At 36.9% G+C, this 27,201-nt stretch overlaps 3 protein-coding genes across 11 annotated transcripts in view; 2 read left to right on the top strand and 1 right to left on the bottom strand.

Moving 5' to 3' along the window:
- SNAP23 (synaptosome associated protein 23) overlaps positions 1-1,919 on the top strand; it is a 31,104-nt gene extending 29,185 nt beyond the window's left edge. For all 4 annotated transcript variants that reach the window (XM_079129052.1, XM_079129051.1, XM_079129050.1 and 1 more), the window contains one exon: positions 606-1,919. In XM_079129052.1, coding sequence (XP_078985178.1) covers positions 606-671 — 66 coding nt within the window. In that variant the 3' untranslated portion in view covers positions 672-1,919. The remainder of the gene's footprint in view (positions 1-605) is intronic.
- Positions 1,155-10,499, bottom strand: LRRC57 (leucine rich repeat containing 57). Of its 4 annotated transcripts, none has more exons than XM_079129046.1 (6): positions 10,381-10,499; positions 10,032-10,137; positions 9,788-9,926; positions 9,002-9,270; positions 6,597-6,782; positions 1,155-6,250 (listed from the first exon to the last, which is right to left on the bottom strand). In XM_079129046.1, the coding sequence occupies exons 1-6, from the start codon at positions 10,482-10,484 to the stop codon at positions 6,209-6,211; spliced, it is 846 nt and encodes a 281-aa protein (XP_078985172.1). In that variant the 5' UTR covers positions 10,485-10,499; the 3' UTR covers positions 1,155-6,208. The 4 variants fall into 4 exon arrangements, with proteins under 4 accessions (XP_078985172.1, XP_078985170.1, XP_078985169.1 ...); XM_079129044.1 differs by having other exon boundaries at positions 10,374-10,483; XM_079129043.1 differs by having other exon boundaries at positions 10,291-10,428.
- Positions 10,490-27,168, top strand: HAUS2 (HAUS augmin like complex subunit 2). 3 transcript variants are annotated; one of them, XM_079129049.1, is made up of 7 exons: positions 10,587-10,647; positions 12,779-12,854; positions 17,891-17,983; positions 18,471-18,540; positions 20,259-20,391; positions 21,693-21,801; positions 26,376-27,155. In XM_079129049.1, the coding sequence occupies exons 3-7, from the start codon at positions 17,894-17,896 to the stop codon at positions 26,583-26,585; spliced, it is 612 nt and encodes a 203-aa protein (XP_078985175.1). In that variant the 5' UTR covers positions 10,587-10,647; positions 12,779-12,854; positions 17,891-17,893; the 3' UTR covers positions 26,586-27,155. The 3 variants fall into 3 exon arrangements, with proteins under 3 accessions (XP_078985173.1, XP_078985174.1, XP_078985175.1); XM_079129047.1 differs by lacking the exon at positions 12,779-12,854 and having other exon boundaries at positions 10,490-10,647; positions 26,376-27,153; XM_079129048.1 differs by lacking the exons at positions 12,779-12,854; positions 17,891-17,983 and having other exon boundaries at positions 10,492-10,647; positions 26,376-27,168.
- The last annotated feature ends 33 nt before the right edge of the window (positions 27,169-27,201 follow it).

Genomic DNA, 27,201 nt, shown 5'->3' on the forward strand with positions numbered 1-27,201 from the left:
AAAAATGCTGTCAAAGGGGCTGGGGAGATAGCTCAGTCGGTAGAGTGCTTGCCTTGTAAGCACAAGGCCCTGGGTTTGATCCCCAGCACCCCCCAAAAAAATGCTGTCAAAGATCTGGGCACAATGGTACTTGCCTATAGTCCCAGCTACTTGGGAGATTGAGGCAGGAGGATCACTTGAGCCTGGGAATTTGAGGCCAACCTGGGCAACATAGTGAGACCCTGTCTCAAAAAAGAAGAAACTGCCATTGATTGTAAGATGCATCCTAGTTTCAGACATGTTGAACTATGAAAAAATATGTAGTAGAATTGATGAATACTAGCAAGTTCTTCTGTGTGTTAGGGTTTTTCCAGATGAATTTTATATTTTGTCACTTCTTACCTAAAATTATTTTTGTAATGTGACTTAGTGTTTCTTGAGTTTTATCATTGATTACTCCAAGTGTACAAAATTTAACTTTTCTTTGGGTCCTGGGAATTGAACCTAGGGACTTGCACTTGCAAAGCATGTGCTCTACTCCTGAAGAACATACCCAGCCTAAAATTAACTTTTATTAGAGTAGCTTACATTGTGAACTAATGCTCATGTCTTTTTCTTTTTTTCAGGCTGACACCAACAAAGATCGTATTGACAATGCCAATGTCAGAGCAAAGAAACTTATTGACAGCTAAAGTTACTGCTGTACTTCTCTCTCATTTATTCACTTCTTCAGTTCCTCCTCCTAAATCATTACCTTTTCAGAGTTTGATATTTTGGTTCTATACTCTTCTAATCTGGAGATAGTGTGGAAGAAGGGCCAGAAGAATAACAGCCTACCTGATATTTTATTCCTGTTTGAGGGTAGGCTGTTGCTCATCCTTCCCTCTAGGATTTTCTCAGTTCATACTCTTAGATTGGTTTTTATACATCACACATAGTGTTTTCATCCTTCATGTTTATTTGTGCAGTTTCTTTTGTTTTCAAGATTTTGAAGCATTGCCAAAGACGGCCATGAAGAAGAGAGCTGTAGAGGTTTTTTTTTTGTTTGGCTTTGGTTTTGTGGTGAGTGAAAAACAAGAAGTGAGAAGTCATCATTTCAGTAAAAACCTGCAGGCCACAATCAAGTTGAATAGCCACAGTAAAGATCTAGTTGGGTTTAGTTTTTGCCAGTTAGGGCTAATGCTTAGTTTTGGAGCTTTTATATGCAGTATTTTTGTCAGACATCACTGTTTTTGCAACCTCTGCTCCAAAAAGTATAATGAATTTTAGTTAAAGTGAGCTCAGTTTCTGAACTCTTACTGATTCACACACACACACACACACACACAGATTCCATGATCTCATTTCATATTGCACATTCAGGAAAACTTTGTAAATGAGTGGCTTTTTATTTTCATATTATTAATAGTATCATTGTCCCATTACAGGCCTATTAATCTCGTAAATTTATCATTAGTCTTTGAAGAAAAAAAATATGTAAATATATATGTGTAATATGAGAGTTTCTCTCAAAAGCAGGGCTTAAATTTTTTGTGGAAGTTTGATAAAGTATATCATGTGAATTCAGATTTACCTCAATGCTAAGAATTATGTTTAGATAGGAAAAAGGAAATTTATGTTGATCTCAGGTGAAAAAATAGGTTGCTTTGAGTTTTATATAGCTTTAGACAGTTATTAAAAGTTAGAATTTATTCTGTCTTACTAAAAGTGATTTGGAAAATTACATTTGGTTTAATTATTAATGATTGCACTTGTCATTCTTTTAACTTTGTGTATTGAACTATGTCCAGAATCAAGTTGATGTAAATCCTGAACAGTGTTACGAGAATCTAATTGGATTTGTCAGCATTACTTAAAAACTAGCCTCTGCACACTTCAAACCTATGGATATGGATAGGTTAGCCACTGCTTGATTCTTGTAATTAAACTTTGTAACTAACTAGTGGTATTGTTCTTTAAGCTAGGTAACATGTTTCTATGACTGTTATTTTGGGGGCAGTAATTTCATCAGCTGCTGTCTAACAAATTGAATAAAGCAAAGGTCCATAAGTCAAGAAGCACTCCAATGGAAAGCTGCTGTTAGCTCTTTTCTAATTTCTATTAGAAATATTAACGGAACTTTCCTTTCTGTGATGCATTTATTTTAATCATTACTAGTCTCATTCACTTGCACTCACATATACCAGTGACTGAAAGGATGATGTTTCTGAGTAAGAACAACCCACTACTGGAGAAGACACAACTAACTTTCAAAGGGTGGAGAGGGAAATATTTAAATAAAGCAAGACTCAATTAGGCCCTCTGTCATAGAAATGCTCCATGTCAGAAAGAGTAGTTTACCAGGTGAAGGTAAATGTGTAAAGTAAGGTGTAAATCAGTGGAGATTGTACTATACTAAGTGCCCTTCTCCTAAAAGCACTTAAACATTTTTTTTTTTTTTAAACACTGTTGGCTGAAGGAAATAATTTGAAGGATACCACTATACTGCCCTCACAGTATAATTGGTTAGAAGTGCCTGTTAAGGCACCAGATTGTCTGGATTTACACTTTAGCTCTTGCTGGCTTTGGTGACTATAAGCCTGTTTTTGTGCCTTAGTTTCCTTTTCTGAATATGGAGAGTAATGATTCCTACCTCATAAAATTGCAATGCCTAGAGTTGTAATGCCTTTAAAGCCCTTACAATAGTGCTTAGCAAATGTAGGAACTTAATAAGTGATTGCTGCTATTTTCTCTAGAGTGGAGCTCTTTTTGGTCAAGGATCCATTTGTGAATTTGATGACAGAAACCACAGCCCCTCTCCCTAGAGAGGTAGACACATGAATGTGAATCATGCAGATCCTGAAAACCCATTCATGGATCCCAGGTTACAAACTTTTCCACAGCTTCTGCTACTGAGAAAGGTGAGAAGTAGAGTCCTAGAAATTAGGCCCATAATGAATTAGAAATGGAAGCTATTGGCTTAAAGAGTTTTCTGGTTTTCTTCTATAATGCTGTCTGGAAACTTTTTTCCATTACTCTTTGCAGTGCTGGGGATTAAACCCAGGACCTTGGTGCTTGGAGGCAAGCATTCTACCAACTGAGCTGTATCCCCAGCTCAATTTTTTCCATTACTTTTGAGAAGTACTGACAAGTGGTTAACACAAGCTGTGGAGTGTGACCATCTGAGTCCAAATTTTGATTAAATTATTTACTAGTTATGTGGCCCTAAACATAATACTAATTTATAATTATATAGGGAAAAAAAAAACAGTATCCCCTACTGAATTTAATTTTTTTTTAAACAGTAAGCTCCTTCAAGTTTCCAATCTTATAATAATGACAGATTTTTATCCTCTACCACTGGGCATATTTTTCTTTCTTTAGTTTTAATTCGTCCTTTGTTTCCATGTTCGAACTGTAGATCTTTCTTTCCACGTCACATATGGATTGATCTGTTAAACATCTACATCCCAGACATATTATACTCAGGTGCACTTAGAATTAACTTCTAATTCACAGGGTGCAGTAGCGCATGCCTGTAAGTCCAACTACTCAGAAGGCTAACAGGAGGGTTGTAAGTTTAGGGCTATCTTCAGCAATGTAGTGAGACCCTTAACAACTTAGGGAGACCCTGTCTCAAAATAAAAAATAAAATAGGACTTGGGATATTGCTTAGTGGAAGAGTATTTTTGGGTTCAATCCTCAGTGCTTTAAAAAAAAAAAGTTGTTTTCTTTAGTTTACTTACTTGCTAAAATTCTAGATTATCCCAGTTTATTACTAATCAGGTATCTATCTATCCATTCATCCATCTATCTGAGATATATATATATATAACTCAGGTTGATATTCAAATGCCTTATCCACTAGTTATTTTTTATCTTTTTAATGGCAGCCTATTCCTGAACAAATTAAATTTTAGTTTTATGCCTTGTAGATAAAACAAATGGCATGATTCATTAATTGCTTACTCTGTCGTGGGTACTATACTATGTGCTTTTATGTATATTGTAATGCACATGAGAATTAGGATATTGCCTATATTTACAGATGAGAGTAAATTGCTCAAAAAGCTAAGAAATGGTAGCCTTTTATGGATTCAAACTTGAATTAGAAATTTTTGACTCCAAGGTCCATAATCTTACTCAATAGACTATTGACTTCCAAATCACGCTCTAAAAACTATTAAGTGATTTAAGGCTGGTAGCCAAGCTAGAATCAGGATCTTTGACTATAAATCAGACTACTTTGTTAGCTCATATTTTAGTCTAAATCTTGGTCACTATTAACTCTGGGCATATTACTTTATATATCCTCTGACCTCAAGTGGTTTAGTTTAGCAAGAAAGATAAATATAGAATGTGAGAAATGCTATAATAGCAGATGGGGGAACAGTTAATAAGACTTAGAGAAGAGGCTCAGACATAGAGAAGAAGGAGCATGATAAGGGCATTCCTGACAGAGTGAACAACATAAAGGTAGGAGAGAGACAATGCACCATGAGTTTAAGGAGCAGAATGATCTGATAAGATTGGAAAGGCAAATTAGAGTGAAGAGAAGGTATCTGAAAAATTGTGAAGGGTGGTTGTCACTGATTCTTAACAGGGGTGGAGAATGCTAATCATTAAATGGGTACATTTAAGTTGTTAAATATAAAGTATTTAGAGAAACATTAATAATTCAGTGAATCAAAGATTAATAAACATTAAAGTTTAGGAAAAAAGACTCCTCAATTGATACTGATAAACTTGGCAACCCCTATCCCTCCCCAAACTGAGAGAAATTAACATATAGGAAATAGAGAATATCCAGACCAAATTTAAGGTTAAGGTCAGAGACACTGCCTCATAAATAGTAAGCTCTTGTGATTTCTTGCCTTTAAGCAAGTTTTAACCATTACTGAAAACTGCCTATATATCCATGACTAAGATAAAACTTGAGAAAATGACCAAAATTGTAGTTTTCCAAATGTTCATGTCATTGGCAATCCGAGATCTATAAACTTCATGTTCTCTTTTTTTTTAAGTATTTTTTTAGATGTTGATGGATCTTTATATTATTAATTTATTCATATGTGGGGCTGAGGATCGAATCCCATGCCTCACACGTGCTAGGCAAGCGTTCTACCACTGAGCCACAACCCCAGCCTCTCATGTTCTCTTAATAAACATGATTCCAGTATCCCAAAATGTTACTTATCAATCACATAAAGGCATTTCACTACTTATGAAACCTGAACAAGAACATGAAACATTTCTACCTAATTAATTTACTTTCAGAGTGGCCCTTTACATGTTAGAGCTGCCTTCTTCCTTTAAAGGATTAAACTTGCTTCCAAAGTTCATTAAAAATTCTTTTATTTAGTATATTCTCTCATTCAGAGAATAAACTTGATAAACATAACTTGTTTTAAAATACCGTAGCAATGTTTTTTTTTTTTTTAAGGTAATTTGATTAGTAGAGTTATAAATACAAAAAGGGGGAAGATTACAGAAAAAAGACATAATTTTTAACAAAGCTTCAGGAAAATCTTGATTATTGAAATCACTTTTAAATCATATAAGTGTTGCATATACATTTTTAGCTCTTTAGAGCCCTCAATCAATAAGGCACGTGCAATAGTAAAGGATTTGCTACTGCAGCCTTGGGGAACATCTCTTAGTGTTGTGTTGGTGCTTCGCTAACAAAGCACAATTTAATCAAGACAGTTATGAACTTATGTGCATCCTAAATTCTAAGTATAGACAGCTAAACTTACGGACTAGAATAAAACAATAAATCCTTAAAGTAACCATAGCAACTCAAATATGAATTTGATAAAAATATAAAGTGTTTACACATAGGTGGAATGACAACTGACTTTTATGGAAGCTCACACTTTGAAACTAAACATAATCTCAAGCTGTGGTGTGGAGCTATTCTGTTACCAGGCAGCACCCCCTCACCATATAAATAGCAACTAGCTACTGGTTTCTTAAAGCCAAACTAATGGTGGTTTTGCAGATCAGCATTGTCCATTGCCCTATCCATGTCTCAAAATGGAGGACTCTTCCTGTCTCCTGACTCCTTTTTCTTTTAGCTTGTTTGAGATAGCCCTGAAAAGGAAAAAAGATCATTGAGTGAAACATAATCTCCTGGAGTGTCATCTCCTTACTGCAGATATTCTTTGACAACAACAGGAGTCTTTGCTTCAGCCAGATTCCAACAATTCCATGTCATTGTCCAGTAAGGTTCCCATGGTCCTGGAGAACATCATGCAAACTTCTTCTTGGTGGCTGTGAACCTCTCCATGTACTAAAAATCATGAAAGAATAATATATATGTGGTATTTTGGCATGAGCAAATATAAGTTTATCTGTTAATATTTAAGTTTTTACATGGATTTGGTCCATTTCCTATAAAAAGCCTACCTAATTTAAAGCACATAGTTTAAATTTTTTTTTTGTATTTTAATAGGAAACATCAGAAGATGATTTATAATAAGCTGTCTATAAAGAAAGCTATCTTGGCACAATATCATGTGGCCAGTTCTTAGAACCACCCCGAAGAGGGGAAGAACAAAATATTCATGTGGGTTACCTGAGCATTCTCTGGGGGAGTAACTAGAAATGCAGAAGTACGCTACAATGCAAATAAATACCTTATCATAGCCTTCCAGTTCCCGAAGTTTCTTTATTTCAAAAAGATTGCCTTCCACAGCAAGCAGACAGATCTGGGAATCGCTGAGGATACTCTGTGGAAGCATGCTGAGCTCAAGACAGTTCTCTTCCAGGCGAAGAACTTTAAGGCGAGGACAGCAAGATATCTTTACTGAGATCTGAGATATCTATTGAGCAACAAAACAATAAAAGGAAAAAGCATAAGCCCTCTAATGGTCCTTTTTACTACATTACGAAAACAAAAACCTTGACTATTTGTCCTAGTTCTTTCTTTTACCGCCTCCATTTTCTCACTGCCTACTCACTACAGAAGCCTCTGTTACAGACCTTCTGTTACTAGTCCTCCACTTTAAAAATAAAATGCTTTTTTGAAGTTACCAGTGGCTTTTGGAAACAAAAATTTCTGATTATAAAAGTACTCCATGTTCACCACAGAAAATTTTGAGAATTAAACAAGTCTAAAGAAAAAGTTTACTTGTAATGTGCCCCGTGGAAATATAACTACCATTTTGGTACATTTACTGCCAACCTTTTATGTGTACAAATATACCAACTACTTCACTGCCAAAGCCAAGAATCTATCATTCTCATTATTGCATTTGACTGCTCAACTTCTTGTACGTAAGTACATGGTTTTTCTTCCCATCTTTTTTTTTATTAAAAAATCATAAATTTACATAGGGCAATGTTGTTTGATTCATTCTGTATCTTCCCATCTTTTGAATTACTTCTAATTTTTGGCTTCCCTTGCTCCTTATGGACATTTTCAAACAGCCATCCCTAATACTTCAAATTTCATATTCTCTCTCAACTTTCTCCTAGAAAGTTCATTCTTGAAGTCATCACTTATAACCTCAAAATTTGTATCTACATTCATATTTACTCATCTCTATGCTACTTTTGTTTCCAACTTTCAGCAGAACGTCTAGTTAGATGATTCACCATAATCTACTCAGCATGTCCACGCAATTGCACCACTATTCCTTTAGGCTCTCAAGCTCAATACCAAACAATTGTCTGATTCATTCACTGTTAAGTCCATCAAGTACTGAAAGTCACCAAATTTCTTATTTTCGCAGTACTGAAGTTTGAACCCAGGGTCTCACCCATGCTAGGCAAGTGCTCTACCACTGAGCTACATTCCCATCCTGTCACCAAATTCTATTGACTACGGTATTCTACGGTATTTCAGGCCATCACCTGGAATCTTAATAGAAATGCCAGTTCTTATATCTCATCCCATACTTCCTTAATCAGAAACACTAAGGATGAAGGCCCAGTGATCTCATTAAACAAGCTCCCCAGGTTACTATAGTGCATATTAAAGTCAGTGTGTCTAAGATATTATCTAAGGCATCAGCAGAGATCAATGGGCAACAAGTCCTCAACGAATACCTGTAGCTTAACTGATTCATTTTTCCCCCCATAATCTCAAGGAAAACATGAAATCAATTTCCTCAAAGACTGATTCATAATATCAACCACTTGTAATAACCAAGTGATTAGGAACCTACTATATTGGACTGCAGATCTAGAAGCACAGATGCCAGAAAGCTAAAGGTCACCCAATCTCAGTGTTTAATGTTTTAGTACTTGTGCCTATGGTTAGGACAAAGATTTCTTCTCCAGACACAAATGTTAGCCAAAATGCTTCCAAAGTAATGGATACAAATTTCTAACATAAAGCTGTCCAATAATAAAATGGGCTATCCCCAGAAAGCCTATCATTTAAGGTTTTCAGCAAAAGTACAATACACACTTAACAAAGATGTTAAAAACAAACTGAACCTCTGCTGTCCAACTCAATCGAGTTTATACCTCACCCCCACGCTGTATGTCTGGCATAGCTCCTCACTAAATGGTTATAGGGGTATACTTGAAGAATATTCAAAGAACTCTAAGATTTGTGGGACTTTCAGTAGCTTTATTCTTCTTTTTGGTACTGTGGATTGAATCCAGGGCCCCATATATACTAAAAGCATTTCTGCCACTGAGCTACATCCTGACCACCACCATCCCTCTGTTTAAAAAAAATCTTATTTTGAGATAGATAGGGTCTCGCTAAGTTGCCCAAAATAGTGGCAAATTTGTGATCCTCCTGCCTCAGCATCCTGAGTTGCTGGGATTATAGGGATATGCCACCACATCAGGCTAGTAGTTTAACTTTTGAAATTATCCTTACCCTGTTACCTAGTACACACTCCCCAAAACATCTAGACAGCAAACATTCCCACTAATTCCATGGCACTTTGGGCTTTGAAACTGGTTAAGTTTATAGAATACATCTCTCTTCTAGCCTTTAATAGTTAACCTGATGATTACAGTTTAGTGACCAACAGTTTATAAACCCAAACATATGCTAGAAAAAAACCCTTAAGTTCTAGACCTGGTTCTGGTTGAGATTGAGTTCGATGACCTGCAGCTCCCCCACGATGTCAGGTATACTCCGAATCTGGTTCTTAGAGAGATCTACCACATCCAGGTGCCGTAGGCTACAAAGTTGGGGTGGTAGTGCTCCCAGTTGGTTCCCAGATAGGCTCAGGGTCTTGAGGGCAGAAAGCTGCCCAAAGGTAGATGGCAGCTCTCTCAGATGATTGTTGTTTAGGCTTAGAGTCTCTAGTTTCTTTAGATTGCATAACTCATCAGGTAGAACAGCTAGCAAAGAAAAAAAAAAAGTAAAAATCCGAATCCGATAGAGCTGAAAAACCACCTTTGATGAAGATTATAAAGGCTCTGTCAGTCTGCTTCACTTCTTGTTAATACATATAAAATTCCCACCTGCACCACTTTTAGATATTACATTTTATTAACAGTCTTCAGAAGGTGAGTGCGCCATCAAAATGCAGCACTTCTGTATATAATGTGCTCCTTTTACAAAGTGGATGAGGCACAATTCCACAGCAAATTTTGTGAGTTTTGGAAGAGCCTCCCTTTCCCATTCCATTCCCCCTTTCAAATTAGCTACTTTGCTTACATCACATCCCAAAGATCAATCATCATATAACCCAAGAAACCTTGCAGTGGAGGTTGAAAGTTTCAAGGACTCTGACATTGTGCATCCTTGAGCCCTCTGAACAGTTTCATAATGATGACAAAAATCATATTATAAGAGAAATCCACCCTTTTAAACTTCTGATCACTAATAAAAGCTTCCCAGGAGCAAAAACCATACTTAGTTTGTTGTTGTTCAGGGAGAGGCTCTTCAGCAAAGTGAACTTCCCTATCAGCAGAGTCGGTAGGCTCTCTATCTTGTTGTTGGACAAGTCGATGGTCCTAAGGTTGCTCGTCAGTTTCTGCAACTCTGAGGGGAACTGGAGAAACGGTTCACAGCGTGGAGACGCCCTCACGGATTAACTTCTCCGCCCCTGCAGTCCCTCTCCCTGTAAATCCCCTGGTCTTAATGGTCCCACTCTCACCTCGGTCAGACCACGGTCCTTAAGCTGAAAGACACCAGTTTTCTGCGCCGTTTCTACATGAGCGCGGAGAGCACTGTTTCCCATCCTACCACCAAGACTCAGGTCCCTGCGGGAAGGAAGCGCAGCGATCAGCGACCAACCTAGGCACACAGTCACCCCCGTCAATCTCCCTTTGGGTCTCCGGCCCCAGCTGTCACCTCCAGCCGAGCCCAGGATTCTGGGGGCCAGCCCGAGTGGCAAGGAAGAAAGAAAAACAGACCACTAAGTCCTGCTGCTTTTGCAGCTGTGCTAAGGCCAGGCGTTCCTGAGAGCCTCTGGAGGACCAGGGAGCCCCGGACTCGCCTCCTACAGCTCAGTAGAGAAAAGTCTCAGTAGGTGAAGACCAGACACCCGCGCTAGCCTGGGATGCGCTCCCAGGGCTTCCGCCCGGGCGGGAACGCCCTGTGATGTCATCGAGCCGCGCCGACCGTTCGTCCTGCCTTTAGCTCACTCCCGGCGCCAAGCGGGGAGGTGTGGTAGAGCCATGGCTGCTGCCAACCCTTGGGACCCGGCTTCCGCGCCCAACGCCGCAGGGCTACTGTTGGGCCACTTCGTGGCTTCAGGGTTGGTCACTGAGGTGAGTGGGGGCAACGACGGCGTCATCAAGGCGGGTGTCCATGGTGGCGACAGAATTTGGCTGTGAGGTGATTGGTGGTACTGACCGCGGGAGTGTTGAGGGTGCTGGTTGGGGTCTGTACCAAGGTAAAGGTTGAAAGAGCGTCTTCCAGTTTGCAGCCGTGACTTTTGTGCTGTGGATTCTTTGTAAGCGAGGATCTGAATAGGTGGTGTTTCGAGTAGACTGCCAATGAATTATGCCAAATCAGTTTATGGGGGATAGAACAGTGTCGCCTTGCTTATTTTCATCCAGTGATACCGCCTCTAGAGTGTAGTATGCAGCGGGGTTGAGAAGTAATAGTAGATAATTGAAAGTAAACTTTCCCAACATGCTTATTTATGGAAAGTATTGAAACGTATTTGGGGCAGGAGGGGTTGGGTACAGAGGAGCCCCAAGGAAAGTTCATTTGGGGTATCTTTTAAGGAAAAAAAAAAAAGCATTGATGAAAAAGACATAAAGGCCTTTGAAGGGATTAACTTTGAGGAAAAAAGGGAGATTAGCCCAAGGAATGATGATTTAGGTTGGGCAAGAAAAGCATTTTCATAGCCCAAGGAGAAGGAGCCAGTAGAGGGAGAAATTGAACATGTCAGGGAATGCAAGTGACAGGAGAATGAGGCAAGTGGGACCAAATGCATTGTGATTAAGGGAAACTTTGATATAAAGAGGAATTTCACTAAAAAGAACATTGAGAAAAGCTAAGAAGGTCAACACATCTGCAGAAAAATAGCAATACAAACATGATGGAAGATACATAGAAAATCTCTCTTTTTTAATTTTGCAACTGGAGTGGTCTACCTTGAGCTACATCACCAGTCCTTTTTTAAAATTTTATTTTGAGTCAGTCTCTATAAGTTTCCTTGACCAGTCCTTTTTTAAAATTTTATTTTGAGTCAGAGTCTCTATAAGTTTCTATAAGTTCAGATTTGCTATTCTCCTGTTGGTAGCCTCCTGAAGAGCTGGAACTACAGGCCTGTGACATATACCCAGCTAAAATATATAACTTTTTATATTCAGAAGATTTGTTAGAGAATTCTAATACCTTAAGGTGATTTGTTTGTTTGTTTGTTTTTGAAGTGCTGGAAATCAAACTCAGGGTCTCTTTCTTGCTAGGCAAGCATTCTATCATTGAACTACACCCCCAGACTCTAGTATTTTCTTTTAAATTAAGAAACTAAAGCCTAAATGACCTAGTAACTTGTCCAAGGTCATTCATCCAAAAAGGTGAAATTAAATCCCAGAGCTCTCCTTTTTCTGACATTATAGTATCTCTTAAGGTATTGTGATAACTCTTTTTTTTTTTTTTTTTTTTTTTTTTTTTTTGAAGTACTGGGGATCAAACTCAGGGCCTTGTGCTTGAGAGGCAAGCACTCTACCAGCTGAGCTGTCTCCCCAGCCCTTGTGATAACTCTTGAACAGAATTATTTTTCCCTTCTGTACAGGGGATTGAATCCAGGGGTGCTGTACCTCTATGTTACATCCCCACCCTTTTGTTTCTTTTTCTTTTGAGACACAATCTCACTAAGTTGTCCCTGCTGGCCTCCAATTTACAATCTTCTTCTTTCAGCCTCCCTAGTGCCAGGGATTATATATAGATATATAGGAGTGCACCACTGCACCGAGCTTCTTGAAAGATTTTGAAATTTCTGTTAAAACACAGTGTTGTGTTTTATTTATTTCTTTTTATGTGGTACTGAGAATCGATCCCAGTGTCTCACACATGCTAGGCAAATGCTCCACTATTGCACTACAATCCCAGTCCACCCAGTGTTGTGTTTGAGGATTTCAGGTAGTGCCAGTACACCAGCTATTCCAAGGACTACCATCACACTCTGCAGTTTAATCCTTTCTCTCTTCTCTCCTGTGTTTTCTTTTTACCAAGTTTGCCTAGTACTCTCACTTGTATTGCCCAGTTCTTCTGTCACAAAATAATTTGGTAAACTCATAAGACATTTGAAACTTAATATCCCTTTAGAAAGTGTTAATAGGAGATATGAATGCCTAACCGAGAATTTAAAAAAAAAAACAAAACTTTTTACTTGTATATAAACACAATACCTTTATTTTATTTATTTATTTTTTTGTGGTGCTGAAGATCAAACCCAGTGGCAAACACTCTACCACAGAGCTACAATCCCAGGCCCTGTTGAGAGAATTTTAAGCATTGATGGGTGAGTTCCCATTTGGGATAGTGGTGGTTTTAGGCGATATCATCGTACTGTCTCTCAAGTAACACTCAATAGACAGTAACTTCTTTTAACCACAGTGAAGATCTACCATTCCATAGTGCCTTAAGACCTTAAAGAATCTTACTGTACACCTAGTCCCAATAAAATAACTATTTAGAGACTACAGGTTGACTTTAAACAAACAGTATATTTGAAAACTTATTTATTTATTTATTAGTCATAGATGGACACAATACCTTTATTGTATTTATTTATTCTTTTATGTGGTGCTGAGGATCGAACCCAGTGCCTCACACATGCTAGTTGTCTACCACTGAGCCACAACCCCAGCCCTGAAAACTTACTTTTATTAGAAGGATTTAGCATTAGTTTTTTCAAAATGATTTGTCATGTGATCTCTCTAAACAGTCCATCCCTTTAGTGAATATCATTCATGTACATTAAAAATTAAGAGGGATGGATGGGGGTATATGTAATCCTGTGGTAAAGAGCTAGCTTGGCATTCCTAAGGCCCTTGGTTCAGTCCCTAGCACCACATACAAATTCATACACACACTTTAAGAGTAGTACCTAAAATTTCTTGTAGGAAATATGTTTGAACTTTGTTCTGTTTTGATCTATCCATGAAGGAATGATCTGGTGAAAGAAAGGTAGGGTCGGAATGGGGATGTGGCTTAGTGGTAGAGTGCTTGCCTAGCATACATGAGGTCCTAGGTTCGATCCTCAGCATCATGCAAGAATAAAACACAGGTATTGTGTCCATCTACAATTAAAACAAAATATTAAAAAAAAAAAAAAAAGAAAGGTAGGGTTAACTGTAGCATAATGAGGTATTTGCTTTAGTTTATGCCCCAGGACTGCTTTAGTGGTCTTACATTCTAGATATTTTTCCAGCAAGCTTTAGTGAGTCAGAGTCTTGATCAAGGTTTCCTCTGTTGGCAGTGTATGAGGAGCTGGACCTACAGAACTCCTTAGAATCTCCTTAGAATCTCTTTTCTCAATCTGTGTCCTGCCTTTCTCTGCACCCTGACCCCTATTTGATAGCCTCTGCTCTTAACGTCTTTACTATACTGGCTCCCTTTTAATGCCCCACAAATGAAATACAGCAGGAAGAAGGGGGAAAAAAAAAAAAAAAAAACAGGAAGAAGAAGGCAGGTAATCACTTGGTTACAAGTTTATACATACAAATGTACACAGTCTTTGAATCCAGGGATTCACACATGCTAAGCATGCACCCTACCACTAAGCTCCACCTATAGCCCCAAAGATTTTATATTAAACATAAAGGTCCCGCATTTCAGCTTCTTGTGCCTAGTAACAAAGTAAACAATAATACCATAAATAGACTCCTCTTTCTTAGGATCATTTCATTTTCAGGGTCCCTTTGCCCTGGTGGCATGAAAAATATGTAATAAAGCAATAACTAAAAGCAAACACTTCCTTCTGTAGTTGTGATTTTTATTTTCTTGGGGAATTTGGCTGCTCTTTCTTTCTTTTGTTACCCACTTCTTCAACATTCTAATTTTCACTCTGGTTTCTCTTGCATATTCTTAGCTAAGCATCATTACCCTGTTGTTGAACCCAAGAGTTTACTAGTTTGCCAAATGAGCAACTAAGCTTATTGTATACACATGGAATGATGGAGATATACCAGAGTGAGTGAGTTACATGATACAGATGATGTTTTACTTTCATTTACCTTTTATTACCTAAGAGAGAACATAAAGAAAAAGTAAGAGATAGTGAATTAGATGTGTTCTCATTTCTGCTCTGACACACATTAACAGTGTGAAGTTGGACTCATACTTAATCTTGCTTGTCCTCAATTTTGCCTCCAGAAAATACCTTGGGTTATCTGCCTCAATTAATGGCATAATTATCTTTATAGTCACCTGAAACAGGATCACTGGAATCAGTATTGACTTTAACTGTCATTCACTATATCAATTATGACTTGTCAGTTTCATTTTGACAGGTACTCTTATTTTTGTCTTCCCTTTCCTTTTAAACTGTTTGGACCTAGTTATACATTCTCCTCATCTTACCTGGAATATTATAGCAGCTACCTGTTTAAATAGTCAACATTAAGCCCATCTTTCCACTTGTGTTTTTGTTTTATGTTGATGGCCAATTGTAGGAATTTCTTCTCTCTCTCTCTTTCTGTGGTAAAATACATATAACATTTATTACATTAACCTTTTTCTTAAAATTTTTTTTATATATTTATTTTGTTTATTTAGTTTTTTTATGTGGTGCTGGGGATCGAACCAAATGCCTCAGGTGCACTTGGCAAGTGCTCTACCACTGAGCCACAACCCCAGCCACTTCTTAATTATTTTTATTAGTGCATTATAATTAATTTAATTATAATTAAATTGTGTCATTACTTTTGACACAATTTTACATGCATATATAAAGGTGGAATTAACTGTGGTATATTTGTACATGAACATTACTAATTTTATCAAATTCATTCATTTCCTTCCTTTTTCTATTCCTCCTCTTTCCCCCTCATTTCCTTCCTCTACTCCACTGAGTTTCCTTTTATTTTCATGAGATCCAATGCTTTTAATGGTATCCTTTGCCATGCAGAAGCTTTTTAATTTGATGCCATCCCACTTATTGATTCTTGATTTTTATTTCTTGAACCTTTGGATTCTTGTTAAAGAAGTTGATGCCTGTGCCTCCATGTTGGAGTTTTAACCTTTTATTTTCTTCTAGTAGTTGGAAAGTTTCTGATAAGATTCTTAAGTCTTTGACCCACTTTCATTCGACTTTTGTGCAGGATCTAGTTTCAGTCTTCTACATGTGAATATTATTGGGGATTGAAACCAGATCCTCACACATGCTAAGCAAGCCAAGTGTTCTACCACTGAGCTACACCCCCAACCTTTGAATCTTTTTTTGTGTAAGTGTATGTCTGGGGATTGAACCCAAGGGCATTCTACTATTGAGCTACATGTGCAGCCCTTTTTTATTTTAAAAAACAGCCCAGGCTGTCCTAGAATTGTTGATCTTCCTGCCTTGGTCTCTTGAGTAGCTGGATTATAGATGGGTGCCACCATGCCTGGCTATTTTAACCATCTTAAAACGTATAATCCGGTGGCATTAAATACATTCACAATGTTGTGCAGTCATTTCCAAAACTTATTACTCTCATTACTCTGTATGGGAAACTCCATATTCATTGAGCAGTTACTTCCCATTCTTTCCTTCCTCTGACCTCTTGCTCTGTTTTTTTTTTTTTTTTTTTTTTTTTTATAGTACTCACTGTTAAATTTCTAAAATATATATTTTATATATGACCATGTTTCTGCTTCACCAGAAAATGTTCAGTTGTTCTCATTTTCTGCATTATGATTATTTGGTATAACCCTCAATGTTTTTATGATCATATAGGAAACTACGTTTCCAGCTTCATCTTTTGCCTTCTTACATGTAATTTGATACCAGTTGACAATTGTTGAGCATTTATGTTTCATTCTTTCTGTCTGGACACCTTTTCCTCCACATCACATCCATCATGAACTTTTTTTTTTTGATACTGGGATTGAACCCAAGGGCACTTTATCATTGAGCTACATCCCCAGTCCTTTGTTTTTCTTTTTTAATTTTGAGACAGGATCTTGCTAAGTTGTACTCTATTGCTGAGCTGACCTCAAACTTAGGATCTTCCTACCTCAGCTTTCCGAGTCACTGGGATTACAGGGGTACACCATCATGCCTGGCCTTATGAACCTCTTGAAGGCAAATAGCTTGTTTGATTAATCTTTGTATCATCCATTGTCTACCTTAATAATTGGTTCTTAAATTGATTATCATCATTCAACAAACTTTTCCTATAAATGGCCTAAGAATAAGTATTTGAGGCTTTATAGGCCATATGGTTGCAGCTATTCAACTAGGCAGTTATAGTGTAAAAAATATATGTGAATGAGATAAGTTGAATTCCAATAAAATTTTATTTCTGGACCCTTAAATTTGCATGTCATATAATTTTCATGTGTTGTAGAATATCATTTTTCTTTGCTGCACCCCCCCCCCCAATCCCTGGCAATTTGAAAATATAAAAAACATTCTTAGTTCAAGAGCTGTAAAAAAAAAATAGGCAGTGGGCTTGCATTTAGTTTCCTAGTCCCTGGCCATTTATGATTTCTAAAGTTCTTTCCTCTGTTCCCTCTTCCTTACCTTCTTTCTTTCTTTCTTTCTTTCTTTTTTTTTTTTTTTTTTTTTTTTTTTGATATGTAGTCTTGTCATGTTGTGTTGCCGAGGCTGGGCCTCAAGCTTGTGATCCTTCTGCCTGAGTCTCCTGAGTAGCTGGGATTATACCCATGGGTCATTGTGCCTTGCCTCTGTGCTAACATTCTACAAAAGAAGAAGATATAGAAAATTATGGAGGAAGTTGGGTGGAGGCAAACAAAATAACATCTATATTCTGAGATAAACTGCACTTAAGAGGGCAGAGTAACAGAATTACAGAATTAAAGATAAAAAAGAAGTTGCCTTTAGAGAAAAATCATTATGCCTGGACATAAATACTCCTTTGTGTAAGAGAGTACATGTGAACAGAGATGATATGAATGACTTGTATGCAGTTAACATCATTAAATGAATCAGATAAATATTCCATGTGGCAGGGTTTTTGATTTTCAATCTAAAAGGTCAGAGAGATTAGGTTTGGTTCATTTGGAAGGGCAGAGATGAGTTTCCAAAAACCTCAGCTTATCTTCTAATAAGTTATTAGTAATGGAAATCTATTGAATATGGACCTGTTGAATATGTATGAAGTGATTGTCTTCTTTCTTTCTCATTTTTAAAATATTTGTGCAAGAGATTTCTAACAGTGAAGTTTCTAAAAACAGGAAATACACATTACTACTCATTTTTCTCTACTTTATGTTTAGGGACTGTGTTGGACATAATATATTATCAATTTTCAGTCCCATGGGCATGTTTTTCCAATGTACACAGGAACTGTTTGTGACATACTCCTTTTTTCCCTGTTCATTTACCAATAGGAGATGTTAAATATATCTAAGAAAACAGTTCCTTGTTTTGAGAAATTCTCCAGGCTACAAGAAATCACAAATATTCAAGCTGAAATCTATCAGGTAAATTATTACTTTTATTTTTTTTAATTATTATTTTTCTACTTATACAGAAAAAAGAAAAATTCTAGGTGGAGATGTAGTTCAGTGATAATGCAGGTGCTTAGCATGTGTGAGTTCCTAGGTTCAATCCCCAGCATGCACCTCCCCCAACAAAACCTAAGAAACCTTAATTGGTTCAAACAGCAATTCCCTTGCACTTAGAACAGCATGTAGCACATAGTTGGATAAAAGTTTATTGTAGTAGTTAATAGAAATAGTAGTAATCAGTAAACAATTATAGTAAACGTAACAGCCAGAGGGCAAGAACACCAAAATGAAAAGCTTTAGTAAATTATCTGCACTTTTATATATATCTATATCATTCTCCCAACCCCTTAAAGAATATACATCTTGTAGCTTGTTCCTGAGTTAAAGAGTGTCCATTTTTGTCCTTTTAACTTCAGGATGCTTTCTGAGTAAATTTATGTTACTTTTATTCCTAATGTAGAAAAGCCTGGAAATTGAACTTCTGAAACTAGAAAAAGATGCAGCAGATGTTGTTCATCCTTTCTATTTGGGTAAGTGGTTTGGTTAAGTGGGTAATCATTGGAATTTCAACTTTTTCTTAGATTATTGTAAATAAACACCAGGCGGCAAAATTGTGATGTGCCATAGTTTTTCCAGCCCTATAGCTAACTAACTACATCTTCTTTTTCTGTGCTCAGATACAAGTCCTGTATCTGACTAGTCAAGTCCTGTATCCTGTAGACTTGACTAGTGCAAATAACATTGAAAGAAACTAAGTTGGCTCCTTTATTAGTTTTTTTGTTGCTATAGTTTGTTACTGAGGCTCAGTAATATATAAAGAAAAGAGGTTTATTTAGTTCATAGCTTTGGAGATTCAAGGGTGTCATTGGCTTGGCTCTGATTAGGACCTTATGGTGGATGTCATCACAATGGCAGAGCACTTGGCAAGATGAAGAGATCACATGGTAAGATGGGAAGCCAGAGAGTGATTCAGGGGTCAGTCTTGCTCTTAATAGTTTCAAGATAACCACCAGTAATGACTTAAAGTGACATGATAACTAAAGTACTATATGAATGGATTGAATATTTGATCAAAAATTTTTTTTTTTTTTTTTTTTGCTGTAAAGGACATATTGGGATAATTGGTGAAGTTTAAATATGGACTATATTAAATATTGGTAACATTGTATCAGTGTTAACTTTTCTCAAAAAAAAAAATCTCTGAATTTGCTAATGTACTATAGTTAGGTTAGGAGTATGTAGCTGTTCATGGGAAACACTTTTTTTTTTTTTTTTTGCTGTGCTGGGGATTGAACCCAGGGCCTTGTGCTTACGAGGCAGGCACTCTACCAACTGAGCCATATCCCCAGCCCAGAAACACGTCTTTTTAAGGGTAAAAGATCATGCTGTCTGCAATGAGTCATTTTGAGAACAAAAGATAGGGGTGTATGTGTGTTGAGATAGAAAAAGGAAAAAAAAAAAAAGAAAATGTAGCTAAATGTTTTTTTATTTTTTTATTTTTTTAGTTGTAGATGGACACATTACCTTTATTTTATTTATTTATTTTTATGTGGTGCTGAGGATTGAACCCAGTGCCTAACACATGCCAGTTAAGTGTTCTACCACTGAGCCACAACCCCAGCTCCAGCTGAATGTTAATAATTAGTGTCTAGGTAATATGTACATAGGAGATTACTGAACTTTTAAAAAACTTTTCTGTAATTCTGAATTTTTTCAAATTAAAATTTTATAAAAGGGTCACTTGGCAGCCGTAAACTGAATTCTGGGGGAAAAAATTCTGAACTAATCAGTAGCAGTTTGCAAGGTGACACCCTCTCACCCCCCTGTACTGACATTGAATCCATGGGCACTTTGCCACTGAGATACATTCCCAGCCCTTTTAATTTTATTTTTCAAATTTTGAGACAGGATCTCACTAAGTTGCCAATGCCGGCCTTGAACTTGTGATTCTCCTTTCTCAGCCTCCTAAATCACTGGGATTATAGGCAAGCACCACCATTCCCAGTTTACCTCTTCCTTTTTTTCTTCATTGAAGACTGGGTCTCTATGTTGCCCAGACTTGTCTTGAACTTCTGACCTCTAGTGATCCTCCTGCCCCAGCTTCCTGAGTACTGCAGTTACAGTTGTGTACCACCGCACCTTGGCTTGGATTAATTTTTGGTATTAGCAAATGGAAGTAGAAATCATTAGTGATTTCAAAACTTACTTATCCTATTGCTAACTATAAATAACTTTCTGATTTTTGTAGCTCAAAAGTGTTATGATCTACAAAGTATGAATAATCATCTGGAAGCTGTGCTAAAAGAGAAGAAGTCCCTCAGGCAAAGACTGTTGAAACCCATGTGCCAGGAAAACTTACCTATGGAAGCTTTTTTTCACAGGTTAGACTGAGAAGAAGAAATGAATAGTTGTACATGTTTTCCGAGGGTAATTTTCGTTTAGCAGTTATCTTTAAAGCATAATTCATGAAACAATGTGTTATTGATGTATTTGTTAACATTATTAATGTTGATACATTAAATGAGAAAGAAAATTCTTTTCTCTAAAATAAGTATTACTATGGTGAAAAGAAAGAACTTCTTTTGCCCATTGGGTTTTGGGAATTATAAATTATGATTTTAGTGAAAACAATTAGATCCTTAACATGTGGCAAGGTGGATAAAAATTGGTTTTATTACATATAGACTGTTTTCTGTGAAGTAAATGTATTGTTGAGTTAAAGTCACCTATACATAAAAAATCTGTTGAGGGTATTTAACATGGACAGAAAAAAACATTGTCAATTAAGAAAGGAAAAACTGGATTCTGGTCTCATCTCTACTGAACAAATGATATCAGTTTTTGCTTCAGTTTTCCAGTCTGCAAAATGGGGATTATTTCTGTTGCTGTCTTTCTTATAGAAATATTGTAAGTATCAACTTGAATGTCTAGCATATGATTAATAAATAATAATACAATAATAAAGCCAGCATCTAGGAATCTGATTTCTTTCTCTACCACTGCCTCAATAGCTGACCCTGAGCAAATCAGTATCCCCTCTCCTTTTAAGATGGGTTCTTGCCATGTTGCCCATGCTGGTCTTGAACTCACTACCCTCTTGTCTCAGCTTCCTGAGTAGCCGGGATTATCTTAAGTGGCAGAATTTTTTTACTTTTAGTAAAATAATAGACATTCAAAACCCCATTCTTTGTGGCTGTATTCAGTAACTAGCCATTAATGTGTATGTTATACTACTTTAAAGAAGAGCTAATGATTTTAAGCATTTAATTATTTTAAGCATTTATTAGCTTAATGTGAAGACTGTTTCAATGTAGTATAGTTATCCTTATTGTCTTCATTGAGAATGAATAGATTGAAATGGAATGAGATTTTATCTAGGGAAATTCCTTCTGTGAGAACATTACTATCATTGAGAGTTCTTAGGGTGGGTTCCAGATATGATGATTAATGTTGTGTTTTTCTGTTTTTCTATTTGGATGACAAGTTACATGTTTTTTCAAGTGAAAGAGAAGGACCTTTCTTTATCACTGATATTTCCAGGAATACAGAAAGATTGTTATTGACTCATTAGGTTGATTATAATTCTTTTATTTCAAACTAGGAGTCCTAATTAAAGAAAAAGAAGGGAGACACAAAATAATTAAATTTTAAAAATAATTGAATTTTTTTCTCCCTCTTTCAGATATATGGTACATTTGCTGGAGTTGGCTGTGACATTCATTGAGAGATTGGAAACCCATCTTGAAACAATTAGAAATATCCCTCATTTAAATGCAAATCTAAAGAAAATGGTGAGTATTCATATAGCTTTCTTTAGTTCTCTTATACTTGAATATCAAATGTGTGATCTCCTTTTTAACCACCCCCCGCCCCATGGTACTGTGGATTGAACCCAAGGCTTGTGAATGCTAGGTAAGCACTCTACCACTGAACTACGTTCCCAACCCTTTTCTAAAATTTTTAATTTTTATTTCTTATTTTGATGCAGGGTCTTACTATGTTGTCCAGGCTGGCCTGAAACTTGGGATCCTTCTGCTTTCACCTGGGAATTACAGCTGGGATTACAGGCCTGCATCATCAAGTCCAGCTCCTTGTTTAACTTTTTACTGACTAATATTGTGAGCTAATTATTTTTTTACACCTAAAGGTTTATTATTGAAAAGCCAGCCAGGCTCTGTGGTGCATGCCTGTAATCCCAGCAGCTCCAGAGGCTGAGGCAGGAGGAACTCGAATTAGTGAGACCCTAAGCAACTGAGCAAGACCCTGTCTCTAAATAAAATATAGAAAAGGACTGGAGTTGTGGCTCAGTGGTGGAGCATTTGCCTGGCATGTGTGTGGCCCTGGGTTCCATACTCAGCACCACATATAAATAAATAAAATAAAAGATCCATTGACAACAACAACAAAAAAAGAAGAAAATAAAATTTAAAAATCCAAACTATAAAATTCATGACCTGCTATTATTACATCACTAATTTTAAAAAAGAATGTTTTAAACAGAGGCTTATATGATGTTGATGAAATCATCTTGCTTTATAAATTCATAAATATCCATGCATACTTTTACCGTGATAGCTACAGGAAGAATGATTACTTCTAAAAGCCAATTAGACAGATACCTTTCCTTTTTTTTTTTTTTTTTTTGTTTTATACCATCCTGTTTTTATTTCAGTGCTGATTTTTTTTATTGTTTCATTTCAAAGTTCTTTCATGATTTTTTTAAAATTTATTTTTATTGTAGACAAATGGGATACATTTTTTTTTTTTTTTTTTTTTGTGGTGCTGGGGATTGAACCCAGGGCCTTTTGCTTGTGAGGCGAGCACTCTACCAACTGATCTATCTCTCCAGCCCCAAATAGGATACATCTTGTTTCTCTGTATGTGAAGTAGAGGCATACCATTTGTGTAATCATACCTAGGGTAATAGTTTTTGATTCATTGTTATTTTTTTCTCCCCCCCACCCTTCCCACCCCTCTTTTCCCTCTATACAGTCCCTCCTTCCTCTATTCTTGCCCCCCTCCCACCTCCCATTATGTGTCATCATCTGCTTATCATCATCAGCGAGATCATTCGTCCGTTGGTTTTTTGAGATTGGCTTATCTCACTTAGCATGATATTCTCCAACTGCATCCATTTGCCTGCAAATGCTATAATTTTATTATTTTTTATGGCTGAGTAATATTCCATTGTGTGTGTGTGTGTGTGTGTGTGTGTGTGTGTGTGTGTGTGTGTGTATCACAGTTTCTTTATCCATTCATCAATTGAAGGACATCTAGGTTGGTTCCACAATCTGGCTATTGTGAATTGAGCAGCTCTGATTTTAAGTCCTTTGGGTGTAGGCCAAGGACTGAGATAGCTGGGTCAAATGGTGATTCCATTCCAAGTTTTCTAAGGAATCTCCACACTGCTTTCCAGAGTGGCTGCACTAATTTGCAGCCCCACCAGCAATGTATGAGTGTACCTTTTTCCCCACATCCTCGCCAACACCTATTGTTGCTAATATTCTTGATAATCGTCATTCTAATTGGGGTGAGATGGAATCTTAGGGTAGTTTTGATTTGCATTTCTTTTATTACTAAAGATGTTGAACAGTTTTTCATATATCTGTTGATTGTTTGTAGATCTTCTGTGAAGTGTCTATTCATTTCCTTAGCCCATTTGTTGATTGGATTACTTGTATTCTTGGTGTAGAGTTTTTTGAGTTCTTTGTATCTTCTTGAAATTAGTGCTCTAACTGAAGTACGAGTGGTAAAGATTTTCTCACAGTCTGTAGGTTCTCTCTTTGCATTGCTGATAGTTTCCTTTGTTGAGACAAAGCTTTTTAGTTTGAATCTATCCCAGTTATTGATTCTTGCTTTTATTTCTTGTGCTATGGGAGTCCTGTTAAGGAAATCTGATCCTAAGCATGTTGAAGTTTTGGACCTACTTTTTCTTCTATAATATGCAGCAGGGTCTCTGGTCTAATTCCAAGGTCCTTGATCCATTTTGAGTTGAGTTTTGTGCAGGGTGAGAGATAGGGGTTTAGTTTCATTCTGTTGTATATGGATTTCCTGTTTTCCCAGCACCATTTGTTGAAGAGGCTATCTTTTCTCCATTGCATAATTTTGGCACTTTGTCTAGTATGAGAAAATTGTATTTATTTGGGTTTGTGTCCATGTCCTCTATTCTGTACCATTGATCTACCTGTCTATTTTGGTGCCAATACCATGCCGTTTTTTTTTTTACTACTGCTTTGTAATATATTTGAAGTTCTGGTATTGCAATACCCCCTGCTTCACTCTTCCTAGACAGATATCTTTTCATTCCAGCTGCCTCTCCCAGGTGTCTTAAGAGTTGCTGTGGTCACTGTCACATTCATTTCAGCCTCCTTATTAAAGCCTGTGTCCCATGATGAAAATGTGATACATGTTATGCTTTAGCTTTGATCTTTTTTCATTAATTCACTTCCAATAGTAAACAGTGGCAGGTCTTCCACTTCAGTGCTACCAGCCATTTCCATAACCTTGGCTAGAAGGTCTTTATTATTAATTGCAGCCCAGGAAAAGATGGTTGACCCAGACCTTGGAGAGGGACAGCAGCTGGTCTAGGTAGCCGCCAGTGGTAGGTGGGTCATAGTAATTCGACTGGTGGTGTAGGATGAATTCCACGTGGGTCTTCCATTTCTTGCTCTCTGAGCAGAAGCAGAAGCTAGCCACCTTCTGTACCCTGTAAACCAGCTTCTCCACATGGTGGCTGCCTGGCCACTCAAAATGGCTTACACTTCCCTGAGCTAATTGTTTTTTTAAAGTCAAGAAGTGTGGCATCATTTTTCTTTAGAAGTCATTTTAATTCTTCCAACATTTAATAAGTTTATATTGTCATCATCTTTTAAGGGCTATGCTACATGTATTATGAAAAATAGATATGACTGATCACTGTTCTCAAATTCTCAGTTCATTGAGACAACTAGAAGATGCATACTATTTTATAGGATTATATTTGCATAAGTTCAGCATAAAATTCTGAAGAGATGCTATCTATTGTACACAGAAAAGGGAGGGATTACTTCCAGTGTAGGGGAATTGATAGCAGAATAGGGTATAGGAAGACTTTAAAAAGATTTATATAGGAATTAGTACAGAACTGAATCTTAAAGAATCTATGAAATTTGGACCTGCCACAGAAAGAATCATTTGACCAAAGCAACAATATCTCACATGAAAGAGAGCACCAGTAATTGGGGGAGAAAATGATAGTCTACTTTGATTGGTGTCTAAAGGTGTCAGGGCTGGGAACCATCAAATGTATTGTTTTGTTTTGTTTTTTAGTGAAGGGTCCAGAAGAGTGACTTCGTTAGAACAGTACCTAAATCACGTAGAAAATATTGAATAGAGTCTACTGAGCCTTGATACTCAAATTATGGGCAGCATCAGCTGGAAGCTTATTAGAAATGCAGGGGCTGGAGATATAGTTTAGTTTGCAGAGTGCTTGCCTGTCAAGCCCAAGGCCCTGGGTCCAATCCCCAGCATGGGGGGGGGGGGGGTAGAAATGTAGAATTGCAGTGTTGGGGATTAGTTCAATGGTAGAGTGCTTACCTAGCATGCATGAAGCCCTAGGTTCTATCACCATCACAGAAGGGAGGAAGGAAGGAAGGAGGGAGAACAGTAGACATCATTCATTTCAGAATCAGAATCTGGATTTTAATAAGTTTTTCAGGGGATTCCTGTATATATTAAGATATGATCTGCTCTGAATTAGAGGAATAGCCAAGAGAAACTTGGGGACTAAATGTAGCCATTTACATAGAGGATTTAAAGCACAGGAATACAAAGGATTATATAGTTGTGGTTTTTTTTTAAATTTAGATTTTTGAGGTCACATTTCTAGATCTTTGCTACTATTTGGAAAAGGGACACATCCAAGGTAATGAAGTTTTTAACCTGGCTGATTTGAGTAGGATTAAGTATGAATTAAAGACGTTAATGAGGGTGTGGTTTTTTTTTTTTTTTTTAATGTCTTGCACATTTAGTAAATGTTCAGTTATTGTTGAACTGCAGTTAAATTGAGTTTGAGAAATTGTATATCCAGATGAAGATTGCCAATGGCCTTAAACATGGGTCTGCATTTTAGGAAGGAGGTAGGTTTAACTACTTAGATTGAGGGTCATTGACTTGGTTGAGTTGATTATTGAGGACAAAGGACAAGGGAACTCACAAAGAGAAGGTGGGTACTGTAAGATGGAGTGAGTGCAGTTTTAAGGAGCTTTTGCAATAAGGGATTGGAAAAAGATCAAATGTTAATTTTTGGTATAATTGTTTTTGATCTTATGATAATGAATTAATGACAGACATGATTTCTATTTTCCCTTTCTTTCAAATGTTACAGAGCAAGGCTTTAGCCGAGATGGATATTTTGGTGACTGAGACAGAAGAACTAGCAGAGAATATACTCAAGTGGCGAGAACAACAAAAGGAGATTTCCTCTTGTATCCCCAAAATATTAGCTGAAGAAAATTACCTTCATAAATCTGATATTATAATTCCTCCATTACCTTTTACTTCTAAAAGTCATACCCAAACGACTAATGTCAAGTGATCATCAATTTTATTTTCCCTAATTATATGTTGTCATATAAAGTTCATTTCTAGTTGATTGTAACATACGAATTTAAAGGCTTTTCTGCTAGCAATACTGAACCAGCCCTCTGTATATTGGAGTACCAAGATTTCAAATTTATTAGGACCAAGCACTTCTTTCTGATTAAAAGACTGAAAAACTAAACTTTATTTGGATACTTATTCAAACAAGAGACTGTTTTAAAAAGACAGACTTTCAAGACAAAGAAACCCGAGTATTTGATGGTCTTAAGGAACTTGGGTGTGATAATGGTATTGTGGTTATGTTGAAGACACATACATATTTATGATAAAATAATGTTTAAAATATAGACTACTGTTAAATCAAGTTCTCTAAGCTGAAAATAGAATTATTAATGTATCAGTTCTTTTCACTGCAAAGCACAGTGAATAGAAGCCAGCCAGGATACCAAGGTTCAATTGAGTTTGAATTATAAACCAGTTATCCCAGTACCTTAGTCTAGATAGATTTTGAAAAGGGGGACTGACATAACTCATGTTCTGCTAGAGTACTAAAATAGCCACCTGATTGGTCTCTCTGGGCTTATACCCTTCCTCACTTCTCAAACTAGTCT

This window comes from Sciurus vulgaris, assembly GCF_902686455.1.
Source record: "Sciurus vulgaris genome assembly, chromosome: 2".
Classification (NCBI taxonomy): Eukaryota; Metazoa; Chordata; class Mammalia; order Rodentia; family Sciuridae; genus Sciurus; species Sciurus vulgaris.

What these genes read in the sequence shown, in the direction of transcription:
- LRRC57 (XM_079129046.1), bottom strand. Translation starts at nt 10,484, where the DNA reads ATGACATCACAGGGCGTTCCCGCCCGGGCGGAAGCCCTGGGAGCGCAT. An exon ending in AGACTTTTCTCTACTGAGCT is followed by an intron (nt 10,138 to 10,380) that starts GTAGGAGGCGAG and finishes TCCTTCCCGCAG; the next exon opens with GGACCTGAGTCTTGGTGGTA. An exon ending in CCTGAACAACAACAAACTAA is followed by an intron (nt 9,271 to 9,787) that starts GTATGGTTTTTG and finishes TTTCTTTGCTAG; the next exon opens with CTGTTCTACCTGATGAGTTA.
- HAUS2 (XM_079129047.1), top strand. Translation starts at nt 10,555, where the DNA reads ATGGCTGCTGCCAACCCTTGGGACCCGGCTTCCGCGCCCAACGCCGCA. An exon ending in CTTCAGGGTTGGTCACTGAG is followed by an intron (nt 10,648 to 17,890) that starts GTGAGTGGGGGC and finishes ATTTACCAATAG; the next exon opens with GAGATGTTAAATATATCTAA. An exon ending in TTCAAGCTGAAATCTATCAG is followed by an intron (nt 17,984 to 18,470) that starts GTAAATTATTAC and finishes TTCCTAATGTAG; the next exon opens with AAAAGCCTGGAAATTGAACT.